This window comes from Ictidomys tridecemlineatus, chromosome 8, assembly GCF_052094955.1.
Source record: "Ictidomys tridecemlineatus isolate mIctTri1 chromosome 8, mIctTri1.hap1, whole genome shotgun sequence".
NCBI lineage: Eukaryota > Metazoa > Chordata > Mammalia > Rodentia > Sciuridae > Ictidomys > Ictidomys tridecemlineatus.
In genome coordinates, this window is record NC_135484.1 from 116,161,648 (window position 1) to 116,188,296 (window position 26,649).

General features: G+C 39.5%; 1 protein-coding gene across 2 annotated transcripts in view; it reads left to right on the forward strand.

Moving 5' to 3' along the window:
• The window catches only part of Nudt3 (nudix hydrolase 3), a 102,070-nt gene that overhangs the window by 34,440 nt on the left and 40,981 nt on the right, over positions 1 to 26,649 (forward strand). Inside the window, exons 1-2 of one of the 2 annotated variants that reach the window (XM_021722011.3) lie at positions 19,106 to 19,213; positions 20,194 to 20,304. In XM_021722011.3, the coding sequence (XP_021577686.3) occupies positions 19,121 to 19,213; positions 20,194 to 20,304 (204 nt within the window). In that variant the 5' untranslated portion in view covers positions 19,106 to 19,120. Of the gene's footprint in view, positions 1 to 19,105; positions 19,214 to 20,193; positions 20,305 to 26,649 lie in introns of those variants that run through there. The other variant, XM_078020181.1, reaches the window with a different exon arrangement.

The following is a 26,649-nucleotide window of genomic DNA, read 5'->3' on the forward strand; positions in this document are numbered from 1 at the left end:
GCAAGGCACCGGGTTCGATTCTCAGCACCACATATAAATAAGTTAAGGGGCTGGGGATGTGGCTCAAGCAGTAGCGCACTCGCCTGGCGTGCGAGCGGCCCGGGTTCGATCCTCAGCACCACATACCAACAAAGATGTTGTGTCCGCCGAGAACTAAAAAATAAATATAAAAAAATAAATAAATAAGTTAATAAAATAAAGGTCCATTGAAAATTTTTAAAAATAGATTTTAAAAAAGCATCTATAGGGGCTGGGGATGTGGCTCAGGCGGTAGCGTGCTCGCCTGGCATGCGTGCGGCCCGGGTTCGATCCTCAGCACCACATACAAACAAAGATGTTGTGTCCGCCGAAAACTAAAAATAAATATTAAAAAAAAAAAGCATCTATAAAAGGAAAGCAATAGGTTGAACTGCTGTTGGAAATATTAGAAATGAAAGAAGAACTGGCAGTGGTGGTAAACTCCCGTAATCCCAGCAGTTTGGGAGGTTGAAGTAGGAAGATTGTAGGTTTGGACCCAGCCTCAGCAACTTAGTGAGTCTGTGAACAACCTAAGAAAATCCTGTCTCAAAATAAAAAATAAAAAGGGCTGAGGATGTGGCTCAGTGGTTAAGCACCCTTGGATCAATCCCTGGTACCTAAAAAAAAAATAGAGCTATGGGAGCTAAGTTCCTAGACAAAGACAGAACCTTAGTAAAGTCATTTAGATTCAGTTATAATATTTATAGTAAATGACAATAATACAACATACCAATTATTCTTGTTTCCTCTACCAATCATTTTTCTGACTTTTTATAATAATCTGAAACATTCCTTGATTCTTGATGTTCAGTAGAGGTAGGTTTAAAAAAGTCCTTGTGCTAGGAGCAGAAGAAGGAAGGGAGGGAGGAAGGGAGGGAGGGAGGGAGGAAGGAAGGAAGGAAGGAAGGAAGGAAGGAAGGAAGGAAGGAAGGAAGGAATTAAGGAATTTTTAAATCCTTGTAGTAAAAGAACTTGAAAGCAATTAAAAACAAGAGGTTGGGTTTGTAGCTCAATGATAGTGCGCTTGCCTGGCGCACAAGAGGTGCTGGGTTTCATACTCAGCACCACATAAAAATAAAAAATAAATAAAACAAGGTATTTTGTCCATCAATATTACTACTACTACTACTACTACTACTAATTATAATAATAATAAATTTTTTAAAAACCCAGCAGAGGAATTTTTTATTAAAACAGTGTGGTTAGGTTTAATATTCTTAATCTTTTTATTTAAGCCATAGATGGACACAATACCTTTATTTTATTTATTTTTATGTGGTGCTGAGGTTCAAACCCAGTGCCTCAGATGTGCCTGGCAAGTGCTCTACCACTGAGCCACACCCCCAGCCCCAGGTTTAATTTTTTTTTTTTTAAAGAATTTTTTAACATTTATTTTCTAGTTTTCGGCAGACACAACATCTTTGTATGTGGTGCTGAGAATTCAGTCTGGTCAGTTAGCAAATAACTTCCTTGTTTAGCATTTTATGGATAAAGAGGGAACAGAATATGGAAGACATACAAAGGTTCTCTTTATGTCTTCCTTTCTTCACTGCTTTCCTTAGGCCATGCACATCACACCCACCCCCATCTCAACTGTGGCACGTAGGAGCAGTACTGCAGCAGGGGTGCAGGGTGGGGAAGCTGCATGGTGGGAGTAAAAGCTCTGCCAGGCTACAGGGCAGGGCCAGAAGCAGTGCTGAGCTTCCGTTGTGACTATTTCCATTGTAATGGGGGATAGGGGCTGTGAGAGCGAGCTTTTCTGGCGTTTCTAGACAAGTACACTACCACTGAGCCACATCCCCTGCCCTCTTTTCTGGCATTTCTAAAGACTTCAGTTGGATTAATGTTGAATAAGACATGTGAAATTTATAAATGTGCAATTTCTAAAAATATGTGTTGATCAGAACTCTCACCTAACTGTTTAATGCACCTATTTTGGGCCCTCTTTCCCCACTGCCAAGACTTACTAATCTCCTACAACTGCTGAGTATGCTTCTCACCCTTAAATGACAGGCTGCCTCCCTCTTCTTCAGAGGCTAGGATATAAATTCATTTATTTTCTAATGCAATGGGTAAATGAGGAGTTTAGTCTGCCGTTTTTCTTTCTCTTTGGTTATTTGCCATTTTGGGGAATCTCTTTTGCATAGTTTCCTTCCCCTGGTGGAAGTTACTAAATACCATTAGATTGTTGAAATAATTATGATAAAAGTTAACTTGCAAAGGGACCCAAGTAACTGTTTATCTTTCTGAAGGTGAGATGGGGATCTGGAGGCCTGGTGGATTCCCAGGTTCTGCTGGGCTAGCACCCAGTGAATTTAGATATGATTGCTAGCATGTTATGCAGCCTTTGAGTTCATAAATCAGCTATAAATGTCTGACAACTTTTGGTCACCCAAAAAAGTGAAGGGTAAGACCTCATCCTTGCTGGTTTGAGTGTTGTACTGAATTGTTGCTATGTACACTGAGCATGTTTTGCTAATGTAAACTGTTAGACTTCATGTGCTGTAGAGCAGAAGCTACAAACAACCTGCTCTTTATTCAGGGCACTCACGATGAGTGTTAGCTCACGGTGGATAGTGCTGCAGCAGGCAAATGGAGTCAAGTGGTGTGGCCGAAAGAACATGGCTTTTGAGTCAGATCTGGCCCTCAGGTCCAAGTTGCCCTCTTTAACCACAGTTTCTTCAAGTGTGAAATAGAAGTATGTCCACTAACAACATCTAAATCCTACTGTTATTTTGAGAATTAACTCAGATTATATTTATATCAATAGAACTTGGAACACTATAAATTGCTATAGAAATATTAGTCTTAGCTGTTACTAATAATTCTATGAGCTTAGATTTCACTGCTAGCCTCAGCAAAAGTAAGGCATAGGTTTTTCTTTGTACATCATTTTTCAGGTCCTTTGGGTAAATACTAATGAGCATGACTGCTGAATCTTATGGTAAAAGTACATTTAGCTTTGTTAAAAAAATGCCAAACTGAGCCGGGCATGGTGGCACACGCCTGTAATCCCAGCAGCTCAGGAGTCTTAGGCAGGAGGATCAAAAGTTCAAAGCCAGACTCAGCAACTTAATGAGGCCCTAAACAACTTAGTGAGACCCTGTCTCTAAAATATAAAAATGGGCTGGGATGTGGCTCAGTGGTTAAGCATCCCTGGGTTCAATCCTGGACCAAAAAAAAAATTATAATAATAATACTGGCAAACTGTTTTTGAAAGTGGCTGTCCTGTTCTGCATTCCTGCCAGGAGTGAATGACCTGTATTGTCATCAGTATTCTGGATTTTGGCCTTCCTAAGAGGTATTTAGTGATATCTCATTTTAATTTGCATTTTCTTGGTGACATGTTGTGGAGCATCTTCTCTTAATGCTTATTTACCATCTGTAACTGTTCTTTGGTGAGGTGTTTATTCAGGTCTTTGGCTTTTTAAAATCAGATTATTTGTTTTTTGTTTTTTTTTTTAATTGTAGCCATTTTATTTATTTATTTTGTTTTTGGCGGTCACAATATCTTTGTCTGTATGTGGTGCCGAGGATCGAACCCGGGCCGCACGCATGCCAGGTGAGCGCCATACCGCTTGAGCCACATCCCCAGCCCCAGATTATTTGTTTTCTTATTGAATTTAAAATATTCTTTGTATATTTTATTCTTTATATATCTTATCCAAAATAAGACCTTCATTAAACATGTCTTTTGCAAATATTTTCTCACTAACATTGGCTTGTCTTCTTTTTCTCTCTCTCTTTTTAATTGTAGATGGATACAATATCTTTATTGTATTTATTCATTTTTATGTGGTACTGAGAATTGAACCTAGTGCCTCACGCATGCTAGGTTAGCACTCTACTACTGAACCACATCCCCAGCCCCTTGTCTTCTTGTTCTCTTGATATTCAATATGCTTTTACACATCTTCTGGGGGAAAGTCTAGTTAGTTATATGGCGCACACACATATGTATATGAGAGGGAGGGAGAGGGAAAGAGAGAGAGAAGAATTTTAATATTTCCCAATCTTATTAATCCAGGCATTTCATCTTCCTTTAGAAGTTAGGTAATTGTAAGTTTTAGTGAATATGGGGAGAAACTAGATACCTCATATATTGTTGGTGGGAATATGAAATGGTTCAGCTGCTATGGAAAAGTTAATGGGAGATTCTCAAAAATTTAGAGAATTATGTTTGACTCCTCAATTCCACTGCTAGGTTTATACCCAAAAGAATTGAAAACAAGTGTTCAGATATTTGTATAGGAGTGTTCAACACTATTCACAATAACCAAAAAGTGAAAAGAGCCAAATTAGTGCATGAGTGAATATCAAATTGTGGTATATGGCTTGTACATGCATAGGAGTGTTATTCTGACATAAAAAGGAATAAAATACTGATACAGGTTAAATGTGGAGATGAACCTTGAAAACCTCATGCAAAGTTTAAGAAGCTAGGCGTAAAATTACAATACAGTACACATATTGTATGATTCCATTTACAGATAGCCTTCCAGTTACCTTGGTTCAACATATGGTATTTTTTAACTTTTTTGGGGGGAGTGGGACAGGGGGTTGAACCTAGGGGTGCTTACGTACTGAGCCACATCCCAACCCTTTTTTATATTTTATTTAGATACAGGGTCTCAATGAGTTGCTTAAGGCCTCACTAAGTCTCTGAGGCTGGTTTTGAACTCTTGATCCTCCTGCTTTGGTCTCCCTAGCCTCTGGAATGGCAGGCATGTGCCACTGTGCCCAAGTATTTTTGACTTTATGATGGCAAGATGATGTGCATGCCAGGCACAATGGCACACATCTGTTATCCCAAGCTTCTCCAGAAGCTGAGATAGGAGGATCATGAGTTCAAAGGCAGCCTCAGCAATGGCAAAGTGCTAAGCAATTCATTGATACCCTATATCTAAATAAAATACAAATAGGGCTGGGGATGGGGCTCAGTGGTTGAGTGCCCCTGATTTTCAATCCCTAGTAACAAACAGATAAAAAAAGATGATGTGCATGCTATAAGAATCCTACTTTGGACTTTAAATTTTTATCTTTTTCCTAGGCTAGCAATATGCAATACAGTATTCTCACAATGCTGGGTAGCAGCATAAGGTCTAGCTTCTATTCAGCCATGTGATCATGAGGTAAACAACCGATACTCTGTACTATGTTGCTAAGCTAGTAATTGCATTTCCAGTCTGTGATATTTTTTACTTATCAGAATGTACTCCTGATAAGTTAAGGAACACCTCTCTATGAAAGAAAAATAATAGGTAAACACATAGATACAGAAAGCAGATTGAGGGCTTAAGGAAGAGGGGGTAGGAATACACAGTTTATTGGTGTAAGGTTTTATCTGGGAATGATAGAAGTGTTTCGACACCAGATAGAGGTGGTAGTTTCACAACACCATGAACATATTAAATTTCACTGAATTGTTCACTTTAAAAAAATATTGTTTTAGTTTTCAACGGACCTTTATTTAATTAATTAATTAATTTATATGTGGTACTGAGGATCGAACCCAGTGCTTCACTTGTTCTAGGCAAGTGCTCTGCTACTGAACCACAATCCCAGCCCCAATTGTTCACTTTTAAATATTTAATTTTACGTCTGTTCACCTCAAAAAATGGTTTTAAGACCACTTATTTTTCTCTTTGGTGGTGCTAGGGATTGAGCCAGACCTTGCATGTGCTAGGCAAGTGCTCTGCCACTGAGCTTCATCATAACCCTCTATAATTTTTGAAAGTATTCACTTAAAAGTATTCCTTTTAGGGCTAGGGTTGTGGCTGAGCAGTAGAGCGCTCGTCTCACATGCACGAGACCCTGAGTTTGATCCTCAGCACCATATAAAAAATAAATGAGTGAAATAAAGGTATTGTGTCCAACTACAACTTATAAAGTAAATATTTTAAATAAATAAATAAAATAAAGGTATTGTGTCCAACTACAACTAAAAAAAATATTTTAAAAAAGTATTCCTTTTAGGTTAGAACTAAATGGCAACTTAAGACATAATTGTATGCAGAAAAAGCCTTTGTTTTCTGCATACTTCATTGGGTGGGTGTTATGAGGCTGTTTCATTCTCTAAATGCTTTCAAGTACAGTTGAAAAACAAATTTAGGATAATTTTTTTAAAATTTCAGAGGCATGTAGAAATGTGGTCAAATTAATTGTTGAGCAGTGATGCTTTTCCAGAGTTGGGCAGAGCCATTTTTGTTTTGGCTTCTTAATGATTGAGAAAAAAAAGTCAAGAATAATTTTATAATTTTGATTTCCTTTGCTTTAAGAAAAGATTTGCAAGCACTTTCATTAAAAATACATGAAAGAGGGACTGAGGTTGTGGCTCAGCAGTAGAGTACTCGCCTAACACAGGCGAGGCCCTGGGTTCGATCCTCAGCACCACATAACAATAAATAAATTAATTAAAGATTTTTTAAAAATACACGAAAAAAGTCAGCTAAACATTAAAAAAGATCAGTGGAGGAAATGTTTGAAGAATGGGCAGTTTTCACTAAATCTAGCTCTATTATAGGTTAGCAAAAAGATTAGAAAGAGGAAAAAGGTGATAGATAGGACTAAAGACTTTTAATGGTGAGTAAAAGGATACATATATGCTAGTATAGAAATTGATTTTCCCTGACATTTTATATGTGTGTGTGTATGTGTGTAATTTATATATGTATTTATTTTACCTTTGTTTTATATATTTATCTATTTATTTATACATGGTGCTAAAGATTCAACCTAGCACTTTGTACATGCTAGGCAAGTGCTCTACCACTGAGCTACAATCCCAGCCTCCTGACATTGTATTTTAAGAGGCATTTATAGAGGAAATTATCACATGAAGGTAATTTGTGTGTGCTACTGGTGATTGAGCCCAGGGGTGTTCTACCACTGAGCTACATCTCCAGCCTTTTAAAATTATTTTGAGACAGGTCTTGCTAATTTGCCCAGGTTAGTTTTGAACTTGGGGTCCTCCTGCCCCATCTTCCTGAGTTGCTAGGATTATAGGCATGTGCCACTGTGCTCAACTGGCGATGTCTTGAAATGTGGTTTGTAGAGGTTCAAAATTGTTCCTCATTTGGTCATTTTGTAAAGTTTAATGAGCTCCTTAAATTATCTATTTATGCTGGATGTAGTGATCCATACCTGTAATTCCAGCACCTCAAGGGCTGAGGCAGGAGGATTGTAAATTCTAGGCTTGCCTCAAAAATTTAATGAGATTCCTATTCAAAATAAAAATAAAAAGAACCAGGCATGTAGCTAAGTGGTGAAGTGCTCCTTGGTTCAGTCTGCATAGTGCACCGGCGCGTGCACACACACACACACACAAAAAAAATTCAGTGGTCAAAAATATGTTTCTGTCATTCAGAATTCAAATGACAGCTGGGCACAGTGTTGCACACTTGTAACTCCAGTGGCTGGGAGGTTGAGGCAGGAGGATCATGAGTTCAAAGCCAGCCTCAGCAAAAGCAAGGCGCTAAGCATATCAATGAGACCCTATCTCTAAATAAAATACAAAATAGGGCTGATGATGTGTCTCAGTGGTCAAGTGCCCCTGAGTTCAGTCCCCAGTACCCCATCCCCCCAAAAAAAGAATTTAGATGGCTTAAGATACAGGGAAAATTCTGCCATGCTCGTCTTCCCCCGTTACCCCATTTCCTTCCTCATAGACAACCAGTGTCATCAGTGTCTGTGGTTCCTTTAATAGATGTTTGATTGTATAACATTTATTTATATATAATTTTCTGGATGTTGAATAATTAAAACTTCTTGGTCTGTAATGAACTTTTTCTCCATATTTACATCTGTTTGCATGTGAGTCTTTGAGCAGTGGTCTGACCACAAGTATAGAAACACTTAATCAGGAATTCTCAATCCTGTTTTTTTTTTTTCCCCTCCAGTCCTAGGGATTTAATCTAGGGATGTTCTACCACCAAGCTGTATCTTTCTTTTGTTTTTCTTTTTCTCTCTTTCTTTGTTTTTGTGAGATTGGTTTTTTGTGGTGCTGGGGATTAGAACCCAGGACCTTGTGTATACAAGGCAAGCACTCTACCAACTGAGCTGTATCCCCAGCCCACCAAGTTACATCTTGAGCCTGTTTTGTTTTATTTTGGTACCAGAGATTGAACCCAGAGCACTTAACCACTTAGCCACATCCCCAGCCCTTTTTATTTTTTTATCTTGAGACAGGGTCTTGCTAAGTTGCTGAAGCTGGCCTCAAACTTGGCCATCCTTCTACCTCAGCCTCCAGGGTCTCTGGGATTATAGACATGTATCACCTTAATCTTAATCCTGTTTTTTTTCTGTGATAATGCCCTGTTCTACTCATCACTGTTTTGAAAGTCTTGGCCAGTACAGTAAGGCAGGATTTAGAAATCAGGATAAATTAGGAAGGAAGAAGTAAAACTCTTATTTGCATTCAATATGATCATCTATGTAGAAAATCCTAAGGAATCTACCAAAAGCTACTAGAACTAATTAGTGAACTAAATGTGGCATAGGTTTAAGATCAATGTACAAACATTGTATATGTTTCTGAGCAAGTGTTGACCATCACCAGGCTAATTTACTTAATACCTTTATAAAGAGTTTTTCCAAATTAGTAAGAAAAAGATCAATAGCCCAGTAAGAAATGAGCTAAAGATATAAAAAAAGGAAACACATTTTACTCTTAACTATATGAAAGATGCCATACTCCCCTCATAATAAGAGAAACTTGAATTGAAACTAAAACAGGAACATTGTATTTCACCTATCAGATTGGCAGATATCAAAATGTTAGAGAGGCTGTGGGAACAGTCAGTCTCATGGGCTACTGGGAGGCACATAGACTCCCACAAACCTCAGGAATGACAAAACATCAGTATTTATTTAATTACAAATGTGCCTGTCTTTGACATGGCAGTTCCTGTCTCAGGTTCCCTCAGCTACTCTTGTCACGTCAGTAACCTCCACATTGCCAGCTCCAGGGGTCTGTCCTTAGTTCTTGTCTTACTTGACCCCTCTGTGGCGTTGAGCCCCGTAGGTCCTTTGGGCACTTCGCCTGTGCTCCACTGGGTTGTTTACTCTCACTGATTGTTGTTCTCAGATCCTTTGTTGGCTCCTCTAAAACATGAAGAGGCTCTAAGGGCTCAGGTCCGGAGAGCCATGGACTGCTCTGGGGAATCCTGTTCAGCTCCACATACAGCCAGATGTGAACCTCAGCTCTGCCCTCCTTGCTGAACTGCAGACTCGGCCCTCCACTGCCCTCGGCACCTGGGCTTTACCTGGGTGAAATCCAGCTCCTGCCCTGCCCTGCCTGCCTGTCCCTGCAGGAACTCACGTCCAGCTGAGCTTCCTTCTTTTTCCTCATCGCAGTCCCTGGTGGGAATTCTCTTGCCTCCACCATTTGGCAGTGGAGTCAGGAGTGTCACTGCTGCTCACCCCTGCTCTGCTACCTCCTTAGTGGAAGCCATCTTTGCTTCTCCTCTTGGAGAAATAATATGTGACCTGCCCCACTCCTGTCCCTCTCTCCTTCGCAGGACCTTTGCTCCCAGGGGTACTTTCTCTGACATGCCCTTTCCTGTGGAGAGCCAAGGCTTGCCTCCTCGCTTCCGTCAGTTCTCTCTGGGTATTGCCTCTTACGAGAGGCCTCCTCTGACCCATGCTGTTTAAAGAGAGCTCTGTTAATCTCTGCTTCCTCACTCAGTCTTAATTTCTCTTAGGAGCTATTGACAGATGACGCTATTTTTGTTTGTTTGTTGTCTGTCTGCTTCTCCCACTAGATTGTCTGTGAGCACAAGAGCAAGACCTTTGTTTTGCTCATTGCTGTATCCTAAGTACCTAGAACATTGACTGGCATTGAGTTGATGTTCAGTGAATATTCAGTTAACTAGAGTTTCTACCAGTATATTCATATGTGGCAAATGGCTCATGTATAAGGCTATTAATTGTAACTTTGTTTTAATAGTGGAAGATTGGGAATACCCAAGGTGTTCATTGAGAGGACTGGTTAAATAAATTACGGTACAACTATATATTGAAATTATTGATGATTACTGTATGATTTCATTTATATGAAAAGTTCAGAATGGGCAAAAATAATCTGGGGTGGTACAAATCACAACAGAGATTACCTCGGGACTGAGAACATTGGAGGCACAAGGAACTTTCTTTCTTATTGTGGTTCTGGGGATTGAACCCAGGGGTGTTCTACCACTGAGTTACATTGCCATCCCTGTCAGCGCAGTTACTTGAGTGAATTTGGGGTGACGAAAAATACCACATAGACACAGAATACCTTTTATGTGAGCTTCAGGATGGTCCCTGTCTCCTTACCTCAGGCTTCCCAAGAAGGGGGGCAAGAGAAGGTCACGAGAGGCCTACGAGAGAGAATTAGGAAGTGGGCTTTTATTTTGGGGGGTGCTGTTTCTTAGAACATTCTATCCAAAAAAGGCAGAAAGGGTAGGATTACAAAGGAACAGGTGAGTGTAACTCAACCCCAGCGGGTGATGCCACACCTTGTTATCGAGCTGGGGCAATGCCCAAGTTACTGTGGAACACAATAATTGTTCAGGACCCTGGGGGGCTTAAAGGTGTGTTCTTCCAGGGCAGCTCCCCACACTACATCCTCAGGCCTGTTTATTTCTTATTTTCAGCTAATTTTCCCAGGCAGGCTTTCAGCTTAGAATCCTCCTGCCTCAGCCTCCCAAGTCACCAGGATTATAGGCATGTGCCACAGTGACAGCACAAGGCACTTTCTGGGGGAGATGGAAATATGTATCTTTATAGAGGTGTGAGTTCAGGTGGGTACATTAGTCAGACTCACAGAATCCTGTCCTGACAGTCTTTGCTTTTCAGAACAGGTGAATTTCATTTCAGTTATAACAAAATGCAGTTCCTAAAAATGAAAACCAAATGGAAATAACGAATTTACTATACCACAAGCTGGTGGCATAATCATACAGAACATAGCTCTTTCATGAGACCTTAAAACAGTATTTGGAGTGAATGTTCAATAAGAATTGGCAAGATGTTGATAAATGTTGAAGTGATGGTGACTACTAGGGAATTCATTATATTTTCTCTATGTATGTTTGGAATTTTTCTATAATAAAGTTTTACTATATTTTAAAAATGAGCTGGGTGTGGTGGTGTGCACCTGGAGTTCCAGCTATTGGGGAAGCTGAGGCCAGAAGATCACTTGAGCCCAGGAGTTTAAGACCAGCCAGATAGTGAGACCCTGTCAATAGATACTCTGACTGACTGACCTCAGTATGTATTGATGTAACTGTCTCCATGATTTAAATGAAAAAGTAAAATAGAACAATGTATATAATGAGTTACTATACGGTTAACAAAGAGGAAAGAAAATAAATGTTTATTTATACTTATATGCTGTACTGTCCTCAGAAGTCTTCATGAGAAGTGCTCTGGGGACAGATGTAAGAGAGAAGGCTTGCTTTTCACTGTGTCCTTTTGGGCCTTTTGAAAATGATCCCCAGCACTGCAAAATAAGTAGAGGAATTAGGAACCACAATTCTAGACACATGCACCTGTGTAAGTTTAGAATGATAGAAAGCCAGTGCTGAAAGGATTTTAGAGATTCTTTAGACACCTCATTTCAAACCTAAAGAAGCTGAAGTCTAGGGAGGTGAAATTTTTTTCTTTGAATTTGTGTGATGGATGTGTATTAAAGGCAGACTGGTTTCCCAGGTTTCTTGACTATCCTCTTCTAAAAAGTGGACACCATGTACTTTGACATCTTAAATCGGGTTGAAATGTGATTAATACATTGATGTTATTTTTGAATGCAATATCTGTCTTTGAGCTTATAGAGAATGTCTCCTTTGTGATCCTGTATTTTGAAAGACCTCAAGTACAAGACTTGGCAAAATCAGCCTATCAATGAGCAGGAGTTTTACAGTACTTTCCTATAGCTCTAAGCCTGTGTGGGAAAATAATGCAGTTTATGGATGTCAGGAATGCCATTCCTTCATTTGTTTTAATGACCCCAAGAAACTGGAGCATTCTAAGTATTCCATTCACTCCATTTGGCTTTCAGAAATTTCCTAGGAAATAATGCTTGGCATTCTTCTTGGGTCTTTTATAAAAGTCTTCAGTGCTTGTTCTAAACTACGGCAGCTGTACCCGAGGTTTTAAAGTGACACACCTCCTTCTCAGGGACCCCAGTTGTACTGTACAGAGGTAGTCATTGTCTAGTGTTATATCCCACACCCTGGGGATGCATACTTAAGGATGGTATTTGTGTATAATAGTTTGTGTCTGTGACTACCTTTTCATATCATTCTTGCTGCTCCCAAGGTAGAAACTGACAGACTGACAGAATATCTGTTCACTTGCACTGTATGGTGTTTCTCCGTAAGTAGGCAGGAAATAAATTCCTTCCTTCCTTCCTTCCTTCCTTCCTTCCTTCCTTCCTTCCTTCCTTCCTTCCCTCCCTCCCTCCCTCCCTCCCTCCCTCCAGGGATTGAACCCAGGGGCGCTTAACCACTGAGCCCCATCCCCAGCCCTTTTATATTTTATTTAGAGACAGGGTCTCTCTAAGTTGCTTAGGGCCTTGCTACGTTGCTAAGGCTGGCTTTGAATTCACAATTCTCCTGCCTCAGCTTCCAGAGCTGCTGGGATTACAGGCATGTGCCACCATGCCAGCTAGGAAATTTATTCTTTTATTAAATAAACAACCTAGTCATGTAGGCAAGAAAAATGATGTTTATAAGGCATTTTGTAAACTGTTTATATTTAGTAGTTCTTGCTTTTAGCAGTTTTTTGAGCGCCTCTGTAGTTTTTTTTTTTTTAAAAAACCTTTAAGAATTTTAAGTAGCTATTTTAAAAATAGGTTAAATGGCCAGGCATGGTGACACATGCCTGTAATCCCAGCAGCTCAGGAAGCTGAGGCAGGAAGATTGAGAGTTCAAAGGCAGCCTCAGCAACTGTAAGGCACTAAGCAACCCAGTGAGACCCTTTCTCTAAATAAAAATACAAAAGAGGGCTGGGGATGTGGCTCAGTGGCTGAGTGCCCCTGAGTTCAATCCCTGTTATTAAAAAAAAAAGGCTAAATGGCTTTAAAACTCTAGGAACTGAAAGTACTAGTACTGGGCCCTGTGATAATTTATTGATTTGCTTTTAATAAGTTACTTCACCTTATACTTACCTTTACTCATCTTTTAAACATTTTATGGATCATTGTGCACAAGCAGGTATGACATCTGTTCTTTAAAATATTCTGGAAAAGATAGTAGACCTCCATTTATTTGAGAATCCAAGCAGATACAAATAATTATTCATTTTGATGTTGGTATTTTATTAAGAAGGGACACATTCATGATGAAAAAGGGCTTGTCTGTAGAACTAGTTTACAGGGCATATCACAGATTTGATGGGGTTATGTGGCCCTTGTGCCACCTGGGTGCCAGCAGAGCTTTCTGGCCATAATGGCAGTGCTGGGGGACTGTTGAGGGCTAGGGCTTTGCATTGTTGGAAATGAGGTTGTGTTAGGTACATTACTGTGTGGCATTCTCCAGAAATTAGCGACACGTCATCTTACATAGACTAATCTCTTCAAGGGAAATATCTCCTGATCGTTAACCTGGGGTGTCTGGAATACACCTACCCCCTCAGCAGTGGAATCGGGGGCCTGGAGGGTGGGTGGGAAAATGGGGCAGACTCCTGGAGCTGGGGCTTTGCCTATGCATGTATTGCCCCTTGGTCAACCTCACCCTGACTGGGAGATTCTGAAACTTGTTTCCCAAATCACTGTCACTTTTCCTTTTCTTAGTTCCAGTTCCACACTTATATGATACACCACTTGAAATACTCGGTGGTCATCACACTGCGCATGCTCAGAGACCAGCCTCCCCACCCCTCCTGTGCTTCCCTTCTTCATACTCCTCTCGATGGTCTCCTTGGAGGCAGATTCCCCACTGAGCCAGTCCTGAGAAGTACGTAGTACTCCTGTGCCCTGGCCCTCCTCCTTGTCCTATTGGTTCTTCCTGGGATGTATCTGAAAATCTGTCACTTCCTTTCAACTCCTATTTTCCTACTGCCCTTATCATTCTGAACTTGAATTACCACAGAAACCTCCATCACCAGGCCTCTTCCATCTCAGTGCCAGAGTGAGCTTTCTGAAACCCACATTGCCGTTTCTAGGCTTCAAAAACTTCAGTGACTGGGCTGGGGTTGTGACTTAGTGGTAGAGCACTTGACTAGCATGTGTGGGCACCAAGTTCGATTCTCAGCACCCATATAAATAAGTGAATAAAATAAAGGTCCATCAGCATCTAAAAAAATATTAAAAACACACACACACCAAAAAAAAAAAAAAATACTTCAGTGACTTCCCTGTTGCTTTCAATCCAAAGTATTTATAATTGGACCCTGCCTTTTTTACCTCTTGGCCTTCATTTCTTTTTTTTATTCTCTCTCTCTCTCTCTCTCTCTCTCTCTCTCTCTCTCTCTCTCTCTCATATATATATGGCTTTGCCATATATATAGATAGATAGATAGATAGATAGACCCTGTCTTTTTTACCTCTTGGCCCTCATTTCTTTTTTTTATTCTCTCTCTCTCTCTCTCTCTCTCTCTATATATATATATATATATATATATATATAGAGAGAGAGAGAGAGAGAGAGAGATAGATATAGATAAATATACAGGATCTTTATAAAAATAAATAAATGTGGTGCTGAGTTCGAACTCAGTGTCTCACACATGTGAGGCAAGCGCTTTACCACTGAGCTACAGCCCCAGCCCCTTGGCCCTTATTTCTCAACACATTTCTTTGTTCTTTCTGTCACTGGTCCATTCTTTTCATTTTTTTAGCAGACATTTGTTGATTGCTTATATGGGTCAGACTCTTTGCCAATATTATTAGGTGTGAGGCAGGCAACAGAACAGATTTTTTTAAATTTTCTTTTTCTCTTTGGTGGTGCTGGGGATTGAACCCAGGGCCTTGTACCTGCTAGGCTGACACTATACCACTGAGCCACATCCCCCAGTCCCAGAACAGATCTTTAGACATTTCATTGCCTCTCGAAGTTAATCAGAGCAGGCGAGGTTAACATGCAACAAATTTGACCTGAAATCATTGTTTTAGCACACTAAGAGTTTTATTGCTTGTTACAATGCCTGTCAGTCATGGGTTTTAAGAGGCTCTACTCCACACACACACACTCCTCTGTACAGGGGCCCAGGCTTTTAGCTGCACCTACTGGACCTCCCAGTGTCCTTGGGTCCTGGGGCAAAGGAGGAGAGAGACTGGATGGGCTTCTTGCTGCTACAGTCCAGTGGTGACACCTGTCCCTTCTCACATTTCATTAGCCAGTCTAGTCACATGGCCCCACCTAACAGCAAGAGAGGTGGAAATACTGTAGGCAAGAATATGGACTGTCTGGTGAGCATTCTGGTCTCTGCCAGTTAGTGACATGTAAGCAGTTGCTGACTTTAAATTCTTAAGGGCTGAGACTAGAACCACTTTGCTTTTGTGTTATAAGCACATGGACACACAGTAGCCATTGAACGATTTTTGTTGTTGTTATTGTTGGTGTTGAATAACTGTTCTTGAGCTTGGATTCAGCTTAAGTCACTTCTCTTACTATCTCTCCACCACCTCCCCTCAAGCCTCAGTAGGTGTCTCTTCTCTTCCCATGATGCCATGGTGGTACCCTGTTCATAACTCAACCAAAGCATTCCCAACTCTGTATAATTATGCTTTTTTTTTTTTCTTAGTCCACTGGATACCTTTAGAGCAGGAAATATGCTTTTCATGTTCTTTAAAAAACTTGCTGGACATGGTGGCAGTCTGGGGAACTTAACAAGACCCTGTCTCAAACTTTAAAGAGAAAAGGACTGCGGATGTTGCTCAGTAGGAGAGCACTTGCCTAGCATGTACAAAGCCAGTACCACCAAAAAAAAAAAAAAAAGGAAAAGTAATCAAGAAATAAAACGTTGCTGTATTTCTCTCTCCCTCCATTAGATTTATCATTCTCACTTTTTAAAAAATTCTTTTGTTGTACATGGGTGTCGTAGTTGATATGATGATCTCCTTTCTGTGTCCACATGGAAAACAAATTGTCCCTGCCTTGTTGATTCCTGCCTGCTGTATACAGTCACTATATCATGAGCCTAACAGTGTGTTTATCCATCTGTGTGCTGTCACCTGTCTCAATGACTAAAGCTTCATAAAGGTCTGGTTCTTGGTTGACCGTACTCCACTATGATCTGTCTTAAAATTGCAGTGGTTTTAATTTCTGCATCTCCAGTCCTGGCTTGTGATGGTGCCTATTGAATATTTTTTGAACAAATGATAAATTCTAGGATTCCCCCCCTTAGCACGTTACTTTCGGAACCTTTTAGGAACTTTGTCACTTAATTTATTTTTTAGACTATTTTGTGTTTCGAAATTAAACTTCATGATAAGAATTTAATGTTCAAGGCCCTGGGTTCAGTCCCCGGCATCTTCCCCCTCCCCCAACAAATAATTTACTGACCAGAACACCGGTTAGCATTTTACAAGGCAAGAAGGAGTAAGGCCCTGGCTAAGTAAAGAACTTTCTCTTTTGTTTTGGGGTTTCTGGCAGTAAGTTTTCAACAGGTTGTCAAGGAAACTTACTGAGGAGAGCTATTTACCAGTAATAGTGTTTGCTTTGAAGTGTGACTAAAAGTAATGAGGCGTTATTACAGATAGTCTTACTTCATAGTCAAGCTTTGAATGTGCAAAGCAATAACACAAGCTAGATTTACCAATTACTCTTTCACAATGATTGAAATTTAAAAATTGATTGGTTGTATTTTATGTCAGAGTTTTCCTTTTCTTTGCTTTACCTTTGAAATGTTCCCATTTGGACTAAGCCTTGGCTGAATGGACCTAGTCAGCCTTTGAAGTCATGCTTAGGTTTAGAAAGGCTGGAAAACATTTTTCTAGGAGGCAGGGGAAGAGGGACTTTGTTGTCATTTATATAACGAATTAGTAAAGGATTAATTGATTTTACTGCTTTTTTTTCTCAGCTCTTTCTCATCGATTAGATTGCAAGCGTACTGCTGGGGTTGCAGGCATGTTCACCACCACACCCAGCTCACGGTCTGAAAACTGGGTTTTGAAAAATTGAGATGAAATTCATGTAACATAACATTAGCTGTTTTAAAGTAAATAATTCATTGATATTTACTGCTTCTTATCTACTTTCAGAACACTTTGGTCTCCCTAAAATAAAACCTGTACCAGTTAAGCACTTGCTAACCATTTCTCCTCCCTCCCAGTCCCTGTCAACAACCAGTCTGTTTTTTTCTCTATGAATTTACTTGTTTTACATATTTCATATAAATGGAATCATTTTGTGTCTGACTTCTTGTAGTGTAGTGTTTCCAAGTTTATTCATGTTGTGTGTCAGCAGTTCATTCTTTTTATGACCAAATAATATTCCATTGTGTGAATATGCTGCTTTTTTTTTCTTTTTTTTAAATACTGGGAATTGAACCCAGGAGCACCTAACCACTGAGCTACATCCCCACTCTTTTTATTTTTTATTTTGAGGCAGGGGGCAGGGTCTCACTGTTGCTTAGGACCTCATTAAATTGCTGAGGCTGGCCTCAGCCTCCTGAGTCTCTGGGATTGCAGGTGTGCACCACCATACCCAGCTATATTTTGTTTGGATATCATCCTCTTTGATAGACATTTGGGTTATTCTGAATAGCACTGCTTTGTACACTTGTGTGCAGGGTTTTGTTTGAGTTCTTATTTTTGGTTCTTTCGTGTATATACCTAGAAATTACTAGGTCATGTGGTAATAGTTTTGTATGTGTGCAGTGCTGGAGATATAAAGCCAGGGCTTCACATGGCAGACAAGTGCTCTACAACTGAACCTTATCCCCAGTTCTGGTCATACAGTAATTTTATGTTAACTTTTTTTTTTTTTTTTTGGTACTGGGGATGGAACCCAGGAGTGCTTAACCACTGAGCTGCACCCTCAGCCCATTTAATTTTTGAGACAACATCTCACTAAGTTGCCCAGGATGACATCAAATATGCGATCTTCCTGCCTCAGCCTTCCAAGTTGCTGGGATTATAGATATGCCCAGTGCACCCAGTTTATGTGAATTTTTGAGGAAACACCGAACTGTTTTCAAAATGATTCACAATGGCTGAATCATTTTGCCTTCTACCAGCAATGTACAGTTTCTTCATATGCTTGCCAGCACTTGTTGTGTCCCTTTTATTTGTATTAAGGCTATCCTTATGGGTATGAATTATTGTGATTTTACATTTCCCTAATGACTAAGTGATGCTGAGCATCATTTCATGTGTCTATTAGCCATTTGTATGTCTTCTTGGAAATGTTGTATTTTGTTGAATTGTAAGAGTTCTTTTTATATTTTAGATACTGTGCTTTTATTAGACACATGATTTGCAGTTATTTTCTTCTATTCTTTTGTCTTTTCACATTCTTTTTTTTAAGGTGGTTACAGTATCTTTATTTTATATTTATGTGGTCCTGAGGATCGAACCCACTGCCTCATGCATTCTAGGCAAGTGCTGTACCACTGAGCCACAGCTCAGCCCCATGTCTTTTCACGTTCTTGACAGTGTTCTTGGATGCCTAGAAGTTTTAAATTTTGATAGAGTCCAATTTGTCATTTTTTATTTTGTTATTCATGCTTTTGGTGTCATATTCAAGAATTTACCAAATCCAAAATCATGAAGATTTACCTTTATGTTTTCTTTTTTTTTTTTTTTTTAGTTTCAGTTCTTAAATTTAACTTTGGTTCATCCTGAGTTAATTTTGTATATGATCTGAAGTAGGGGACTCTTTTTTAATGGCAAAATTTCATGGCGCCTCTGCATTATACTGTGAGTATTCTTTAATTGAACATACATACGTACCAACAACAACAAAAAAAAAACTACTGTGGATTTCATAGAAAGTTAAATTATTCTGCATTGTATTAATCAAAGCAGAACTTACATAGTTTTTTCAAAATACTACATGTAAGACATTATTTCTTTCAGTTTGTAACGGATGTGGGTTCATGCCCTTTCCCTAACTTCATGGTCTCCACTCAGTTTGCACATCACAGGTGTTGTAGGTGAGAATCGGGAGAATCTGCCATGGCAGGGAAACAGGAATTAAGGATGAGGATAAAATTTCCAAAGGCCCATAATTGGAGAGATCTCAAGGAGGAGAGAGGCAATGACTGGAAGGTCAGTGACCAGAAGGCATTGGGGTAAATGGGCCAGAGAGGGCAACAGAATGACTGCAGAGCAGAAGTGAAGAGCTCACAGGGAAAATGGCTTAGAACAGGGAGGCCCAGTCATCATCATCAGAGAGGAGATTCAGGAATAGTTAAGCATTCCTTTAGTTTTAGAAATAATGCCAATCCAACTCTGCCTTCCAATTAGAGTCCAACTGACTTTGCTTAGCATCTGTCCCAAAGATGGGAAGGGAAAGGAAGTAGAGACATTTAAATTTTATTTCAGCTGTGATCAGAATACTGGTTTAAGTTTCAATTCCTAAAGCTGTATTCTTTTTTCTTTAATTAGTGAAACTATATTTTATGACAGTGTTTGGTATGTGGTTTGTTTAGTTTTCTTTCCATTAATAACATTTCCTAGTTTAAAAAGTCCGGATTTATTTCCCCTGAGAGAATGATAAAAATAATATTCTGCTTCTCTCATAGAGGAAGGTTCTCATTACACCCTTAGAGCTTAGAGAACAGGATGGTGAGCTACATTGGCCTGTGGCCACCTGATAGAACAAGAATTTGGACACACAGGAGGGAGAACTGTGGATGGAAAGCATTGGACCATGGTGGCAACCACAGCCAAGGGTGCCTTCCGGCAGCTCTCTTGGTGCTTACAAGCCCTTTAGTAGCATTTTTTGAAGTTGTCTTTTGGTAACTTTGTCAGGTATATGTTCAGTGGGCTTTAGAGAAAGGGACAGGGAGGAGATGAGACTGAGGACTGAGTCTGAGGAGAGGTCAAGCAGGTACCCTTCTGTTTTTTCTAGGCAGAGTGTCCTTTTGAAATGAAACAGAAACCTATCTTATAAAAAAGCAATTTGGAGAGGCATAAATAAGGAATGGGTCTTAATTATAACTTCAGTGTTTGTGGGGTTTAAACTACATTTGTCCAAATGTCTTTTAAAATTTTTAACCCTTTCCGTGTGACCTCTGTGACTTCAGGTGCTGTTGGTGAGCAGTAGTCGCCATCCAGACCGATGGATTGTCCCTGGAGGTGGCATGGAGCCTGAGGAGGAGCCAAGTGTAGCAGCAGTCCGTGAAGTTTGCGAGGAGGTATGTACTGAAGCAAAGGGCGCAGCTGAACCTTGTGACCATGAGCCTGTCCTATCTGTGTGATTCTTTAATTTATCACCACCCACTGAATAAGCATACTTAAGATCACAGAGATACCCTCTAAGGTTACCATGTATCTTCTTGATTAAAGGAATGATTGGGTGTGACGTGCTAATGTTTATCAGACACTCATAGTAGTAGTAACTATATCCAGTGATACCTGACAGTCCTTTGTGACTTTCCATGGATCTCCTCCAACACTGCCTGTTACCTGTGGCAGAGGATCAAGTATCAGCCCTAAGAAACAAAACAGTCTGCATTAGTATAATAGCTCATTCTCATTAACCTTGGGATGAGGAGGAAGAAGAGACCCTTTTCTCCTGTGCTTCCTGGATCCTAGCCATGAAATAAATGGTGGCTAAAGCAACAGTTCTGTTAGCCAGAGCTGGTAATGGTGCAGCTTGAAAAAATGACAGCATCTTCTTTTTTATTTAGTCATATGGTATTCAACATACATGTAGTAAGTTCCTAGGCCATAATATAAGATTCTTCCAAATAAACAGAAAAAGTCAAGTCATGGGCCCTTAGTTCCCATATTTCACGATTTTGCAGTCTGGAAGAAGCTGAGAAACAGACTGAAATTTAGAATCAAGAGGAAGGAACTGATGTTTCTCCATAGCCTGTTGTGGCAACACCATGCTTTGCTCTGCCTATGGTATCTCATTTAGGACTCATAATTAATTGTATAAGGTTTATTGTCTTCATGTTCTTACCCTGGCACACATAAAACCCTTTCCTTGTTCTAGAGGGCATTTAAGACTAACATATAAAGTGACATTAGGGCTAGTCTACATTCTACATTTGTTTTGGGTCTAGCTCTTGTTGAGGTCCCCTTAGACTAATTGTATCCTAAGAACATCCTAGGATTTCTCATTGCAAACTTCTACAGGCTCACATTGGCTTATGTCTAACTCATTTTATCTTGTATTTGGTATCTGTAACTGGATTGTAATCTCCAAAGGCAAAAATCATATTTCCCATATAAAATTCCCCTCTTCCTGAGCCTAATACACATACTAAATAAATAAACAATAATATTAATACATAGATCTGTGCTAGATGGAACAATGGCTGGAATAATGCAGATTCTGAAGAAATACCCAAAATAGAAATGATCAGATACAGTAAATGATAAACATCAACAGAGTAGACATGAGAAGGCGTTCTCACAGTGGCTGCTGAGGAGACTAACCTGGTAGAACCAAATGGAATCCAGAGGGTATATGATGAAAGGAAGTCAGCCATGGAAATCTTGGTTTCTCATTCTGTTAGTTAAAAGCTACGTGACCTGTGGGGAAAAAAATAGTTTTAAACTCTCTGAACTTGGCCCCTCACTTGAATATCTTCCTGTTTACTCCACCATGGGAGGAGGGGAGATAGAGTGAGGTTCAAATGAGAACATGAGTATGAATGTCCTTTAATAATATGTGACTCTTATCTGTTAAGATGTATACAGGGGAAAAGAATATGTTCTTATTATTCAATAACAGGTTTATCATATCACATCACAAGTCCCAGGTTGGCTGACTCAGCGGTACCAAGAGCCCTGGGCTTTCCCACCTTTTTGTTCCACCATCCCTGGTACATTGGATTTTTTTTTTTTTTTTTAAGAGAGAGTGAGAGAGGAGGAGAGAGAGAGAGAGAGAGAGAGAGAGAATTTTTAATATTTATTTTTTAGTTCTCGGCGGACACAACGTCTTCATTGGTATGTGGTGCTGAGGATCGAACCCGGGCCGCACGTATGCCAGGCGAGCGCGCTACCGCTTGAGCCACATCCCCAGCCCAGTACATTGGATTTTGTTCCTGGTCTCCTCTCCTTATGGTCACCAGGTGGCTTCTCCTGTTCCACCTTCATACGCTCTTCAAATACAGGATAAATAGTTTTGCCTTAGGGGGTCTCTTTTTATTTGGAAGAAAGAAACCTTCCCTGGGAATACCCCTGTAGACTCTTTATGTTTGGTGCTCCAGAGTTGCTTCATAAGCCCATGCTTAAACTAGGCCCCAGCAAAGGGAATGACAGTTCTGTGTACAAACTGCTAGCCTTGGGCTGGGAGTGTGGCTCAGTGGTAGAGGGCTCGCCTAGCCACATGAGGCACTGGGTTCAAACCTCAGCACCACATAAAAATAAAATATAGATATTATGTCTACCTACAACTAAAAAATAAATATTAGAAAAAAACTGGTAGCCTTTACTGACTAGGGTTTCAGAAGCCTTTTAAGACTTGAATATAAAACAATTTAAAAGCATAACCAATAGAAGATAAAATCTTTATCTTGTTAAAAATACTTATATTGCAATGTGACACTATGTTCTCATTCTATAGTGTGAAAGAATGGACAGATAATATATACTTTTAGAGTGGAAAAATTCATTATGCAGGTCAGACAGTCTCTGTTGCAACTACTTAACTCTGCCATTGTAAGGCAAAAGTAGCCAGAGATAACACATAATACATAACAAAATGGACCTGCATTCCAGTAAAGCTTTATTTATAAAACCAGTGATGAAAGATTTTTTAAAAAGTTGTTTGTTTAAATAAAAACAGAAACGGTGAGAGCCCTTGAAACTCAGTGTGGCTGCTCCACCAGCACTGTCTGTGTCACCATTTCTTGTTAGAAACAGAAAACCTCAGGCTTTACTCCAGACCTAGTCTCCAAATCTGATTTTACTTTTATGTATGTGTGTGTGTGTGTGTGTGTGTGTGTGTGTGTGTGTGTGTGTGGTGGTGGTGCTTGGGATTGAACTGATGGCCTTGTGCATGTGAGGCAAGCACTCTACCAACTGAGCTATATCCCCAGCCCTCAGAATCTGATTTTAAATAAGATCCTCAGATGATTTGAGAACCCACTGTATTAGAATATTGAATTTGTATAAAGAAGTGTTCTGAGAATTCCTCTCCATGGGGTGTGGAGAGAACTTGCTCTGTAAGGGCTGGATTCTGATTGGCTGTTTGCATATCCATTGTAGTTCCTTTGGGACATGGTGAGACTAGAACACTCAAAAGTGCTTTTCCCACACTCTCCTCAGTCGCAACTAAGTCTCCCTGGTGAACTGAGGTTTGCCCGATATAAAGCACTTGCACAAGACGCTTAAGGTAGTCACAAGGAGAGAAGCAGGTCAGGTTCTGAGGGTAGCCGGCCCATCCTTTTGGTGACACACATTTTGACAGAGCAGATGTGGTCTGGATTGGCAGCTATAGTGTCAGCTTCCTGATTTGGCTGGTGCCTTTTGTTTGGCAGCTTCCTGGTCCATCCTTGAGGGAGCAGCTCCCTTGGCAGCCCAGTCTGCAGTGTGTTTTGGGGTGTTGTTCCTGGCACTTTGCCCAGCAGTCTGTTTCTTCAGCTCTCCCAATGGTTCTGTAAGCTGTTTTTATTTATTGCTTGACAAATTCTTCTCTTGAACTAATCAGATTGGTTTCTGTTGACTACAGTTAAGAATCTTGACAATTTATTAATTGGGTCTTGGGTTTTTTTGGTGGTAAGTTTTTTGAATTCATGATATTTTCTGGATATAATCCTCTTTTAGAAGAGTGACTAGCAAAGATTTTTCTCTCATTCTGTAAGTTATCTTTTTGTATTCTTTTTAATTTTTATTTTTTTATTTTTTAGTTGTAGTTGGACAGAAAGGTATTGTACATTTTTTTAAATTCATTTTTATGTGGTGCTAAGGATCGAATCCAGGGCCTCATACATGCTAGGCTAGCGCTCTATGCTGAGCCACAACCCCAGCCCCTCTTTTTATATTCTTAATTGCTTCCTTTGCTATGCAGAAGATTTTTAAATTGATGCCATCCCATTTACTAACTCCTGGCATTTTTTTTCTGAGCTTCAGGGGTCCTGTTGAGAAAGTTGTTGAAATGTTGACGCTACATTTTTTTTTTTTTAAAGAGAGAAAGAGAGAGAGAGAGAGAGAGAGAGAGAGAGAGAGAGAGAGAGAGAGAGAGAGAGAGAATTTTTAATATTTATTTTTTAGTTTTTGGTGGACACAACATCTTTGTTTGTATGTGGTGCTGAGGATCGAACTTGGGCTGCACGCATGCCAGGCGAGCGCGCTACCGCTTGAGCCACATCCCCAGCCCCTGACGCTATATTTTCTTCTAGAAGTTGCATAGTTTCTGTCTAACTTATAGATCTTTGATCCATTTTGAGTTGATTTTTGAGCAGGGTGAGAGAGAAGGGTCTAGTCTCATTCTTCTACATATGGATAACCAGTTTCCCTAGCACCATTTATTAAAAAGACTGACTTTTCTCCAATGTATGTTTTTGGCATCTTTGTCAAGGATCAGATGACTGGGTTTGTCTGTGTGTCTTCTATTCTGTACCACTGCTCTATGTGTCTGCTTTTATATTAGTACCATGACTTTTTATTTTATTTATTTGTTTGTTTATTTGAATGTGAGTGTGTGTGCTGGGGATTGAACCCAGGGTTTTGTACTTGCAACTGAGCTGTATCCCCAGCCTCTATAAAGTTCTTGTTCCTATAGTTCTGTAGTATAATTTGAATTCTCAACAATTCTATTTTTGTAACGCTTGCTTGGATTTGACATCTGTCCCAGGAAAGCTGGCCTTATGTGTTGTTACTATTGCTGTTTGTTTTTTGTTTGGTTTGGTGTTATATTTGAATTAGCTTGCATTACAGGAGTACAGCTAAGATGTAGAATAGATAATAACAGTTATTATGTCATTGGTTGCAATAGGAAATGCAGTGAGTGAGTATGGAAGGATATAGGGTACTGTGCTTACCATTTGTTCCTTGGAAATTTGTTTTTTTTTTAAAGAATTTTAAAAAATTGTTGATGTACCTTATTTTATTCATTGATCTATATATGGTGCTGAGAATAGAAGTTGGTGCCTCACACACATGTTGCAAGCGCTCCACCACTGAGCCACCACCCCAGCCTGTTCCTTGGAAATTTGATTCCATTCCTCTGTGGGTAAATGGAAGGATATCGAGAAGTAGAAATGAAGTGTTTGTTGGGCTGGGGATGTGGCTCAAGCGGTAGTGCGCTCGCCTGACATGCATGTGGCCCAGGTTCGATCCTCAGCACCACATACAAAGATGTTGTGTCCGCCAAAAAAACTAAAAAAAAAAAACTAAAAATATATTAAAAATTCTCTCTCTCTCTCTCTCTCTCTAAAAAAAAAAAAAAAGTGTTTGTGAAACAAGGAAATGAAATATGCAGCACAGATCATTAAATTATATTCCTCATATACTTAATGTCTTACCTGCTATTCATTATCCTATCTTGAAGTGAATCCTGATTTTGAGATTAAGCCCCTCTGCCATTCTCAGCCCTTATGAATCCTGCCTAACCTTACACATTTTTTTCTCCTGCAAACAAAGGAGAGTTCATTTCATCATACCCCATACTTTATTTCAGAATCATTGAAAGGATAAAGAAATGTTAACTGCTTTGATCCTAAATAAATAAAATGTTGTACACACAATAAAAGTTACAATTCTTTGGCTTACAACAAAATAGAATAGAGTGGGAGGCTGAGTCAGGATGATCACCAGTTCAAAGCCAGCCTCATCAATGGCAAGGCCTTTAGCAACTCAGTAAGACCCTGTCTCTAAAATAAAATACAAAATAGGGCTGGGGATGTGATGTGGCTCAGATGTTGAGTGCCCCTGAGTTCAATCCCCAGTACAAAAAAAAAAAAAAAAAAAAGAATGGAGAGTAGTTTTTCCAGGTCCACATCCATCAACAGAGAATTAGACTTGAAATCAGGAAAGATCTTTTAAAAAAAAATTTTTTTTTTAGTTATAGATGGACAAAATACCTTTATTTTATTTGTTTATTTTTATGTGGTGTAGGGGATTGAACCCAGTGCCTCACTCATGCTAGGCAAGCGCTCCACCACTGAGCCGCAACCCCATCCCAGAGAGGATCTTGATAGGTATTTTTTATTGTCCTTTAAGACTATGTACCTGTAAAATAGAAAGCAATATTTAGAAATTCAGTTTTCCAAAATGTTAATATTACTTTAAAATATAGTCAAAACCTAAGTTCTTCTGTGTGCTTGAAGATCTTATTGTTTTGTTTTTAAGCATAGATTTTATAATTGCTTTCAAAAGTCCTTATAAACTTATAAATACCTATAACAGTTAATTGATAACCTTCACATTTCAAATGGCATTAATTAATTTAGTGTATGTGCTTTTGAAAAACTTCATTTGTCTGATTTAAACAGAAAACTTACAAAGCTCTTTAATTTAAAAAAAAAAAAAAAAAACTTGTGACTCTTAAACTTACAAATGAGTCCAAGACTCCTCATCCTGCC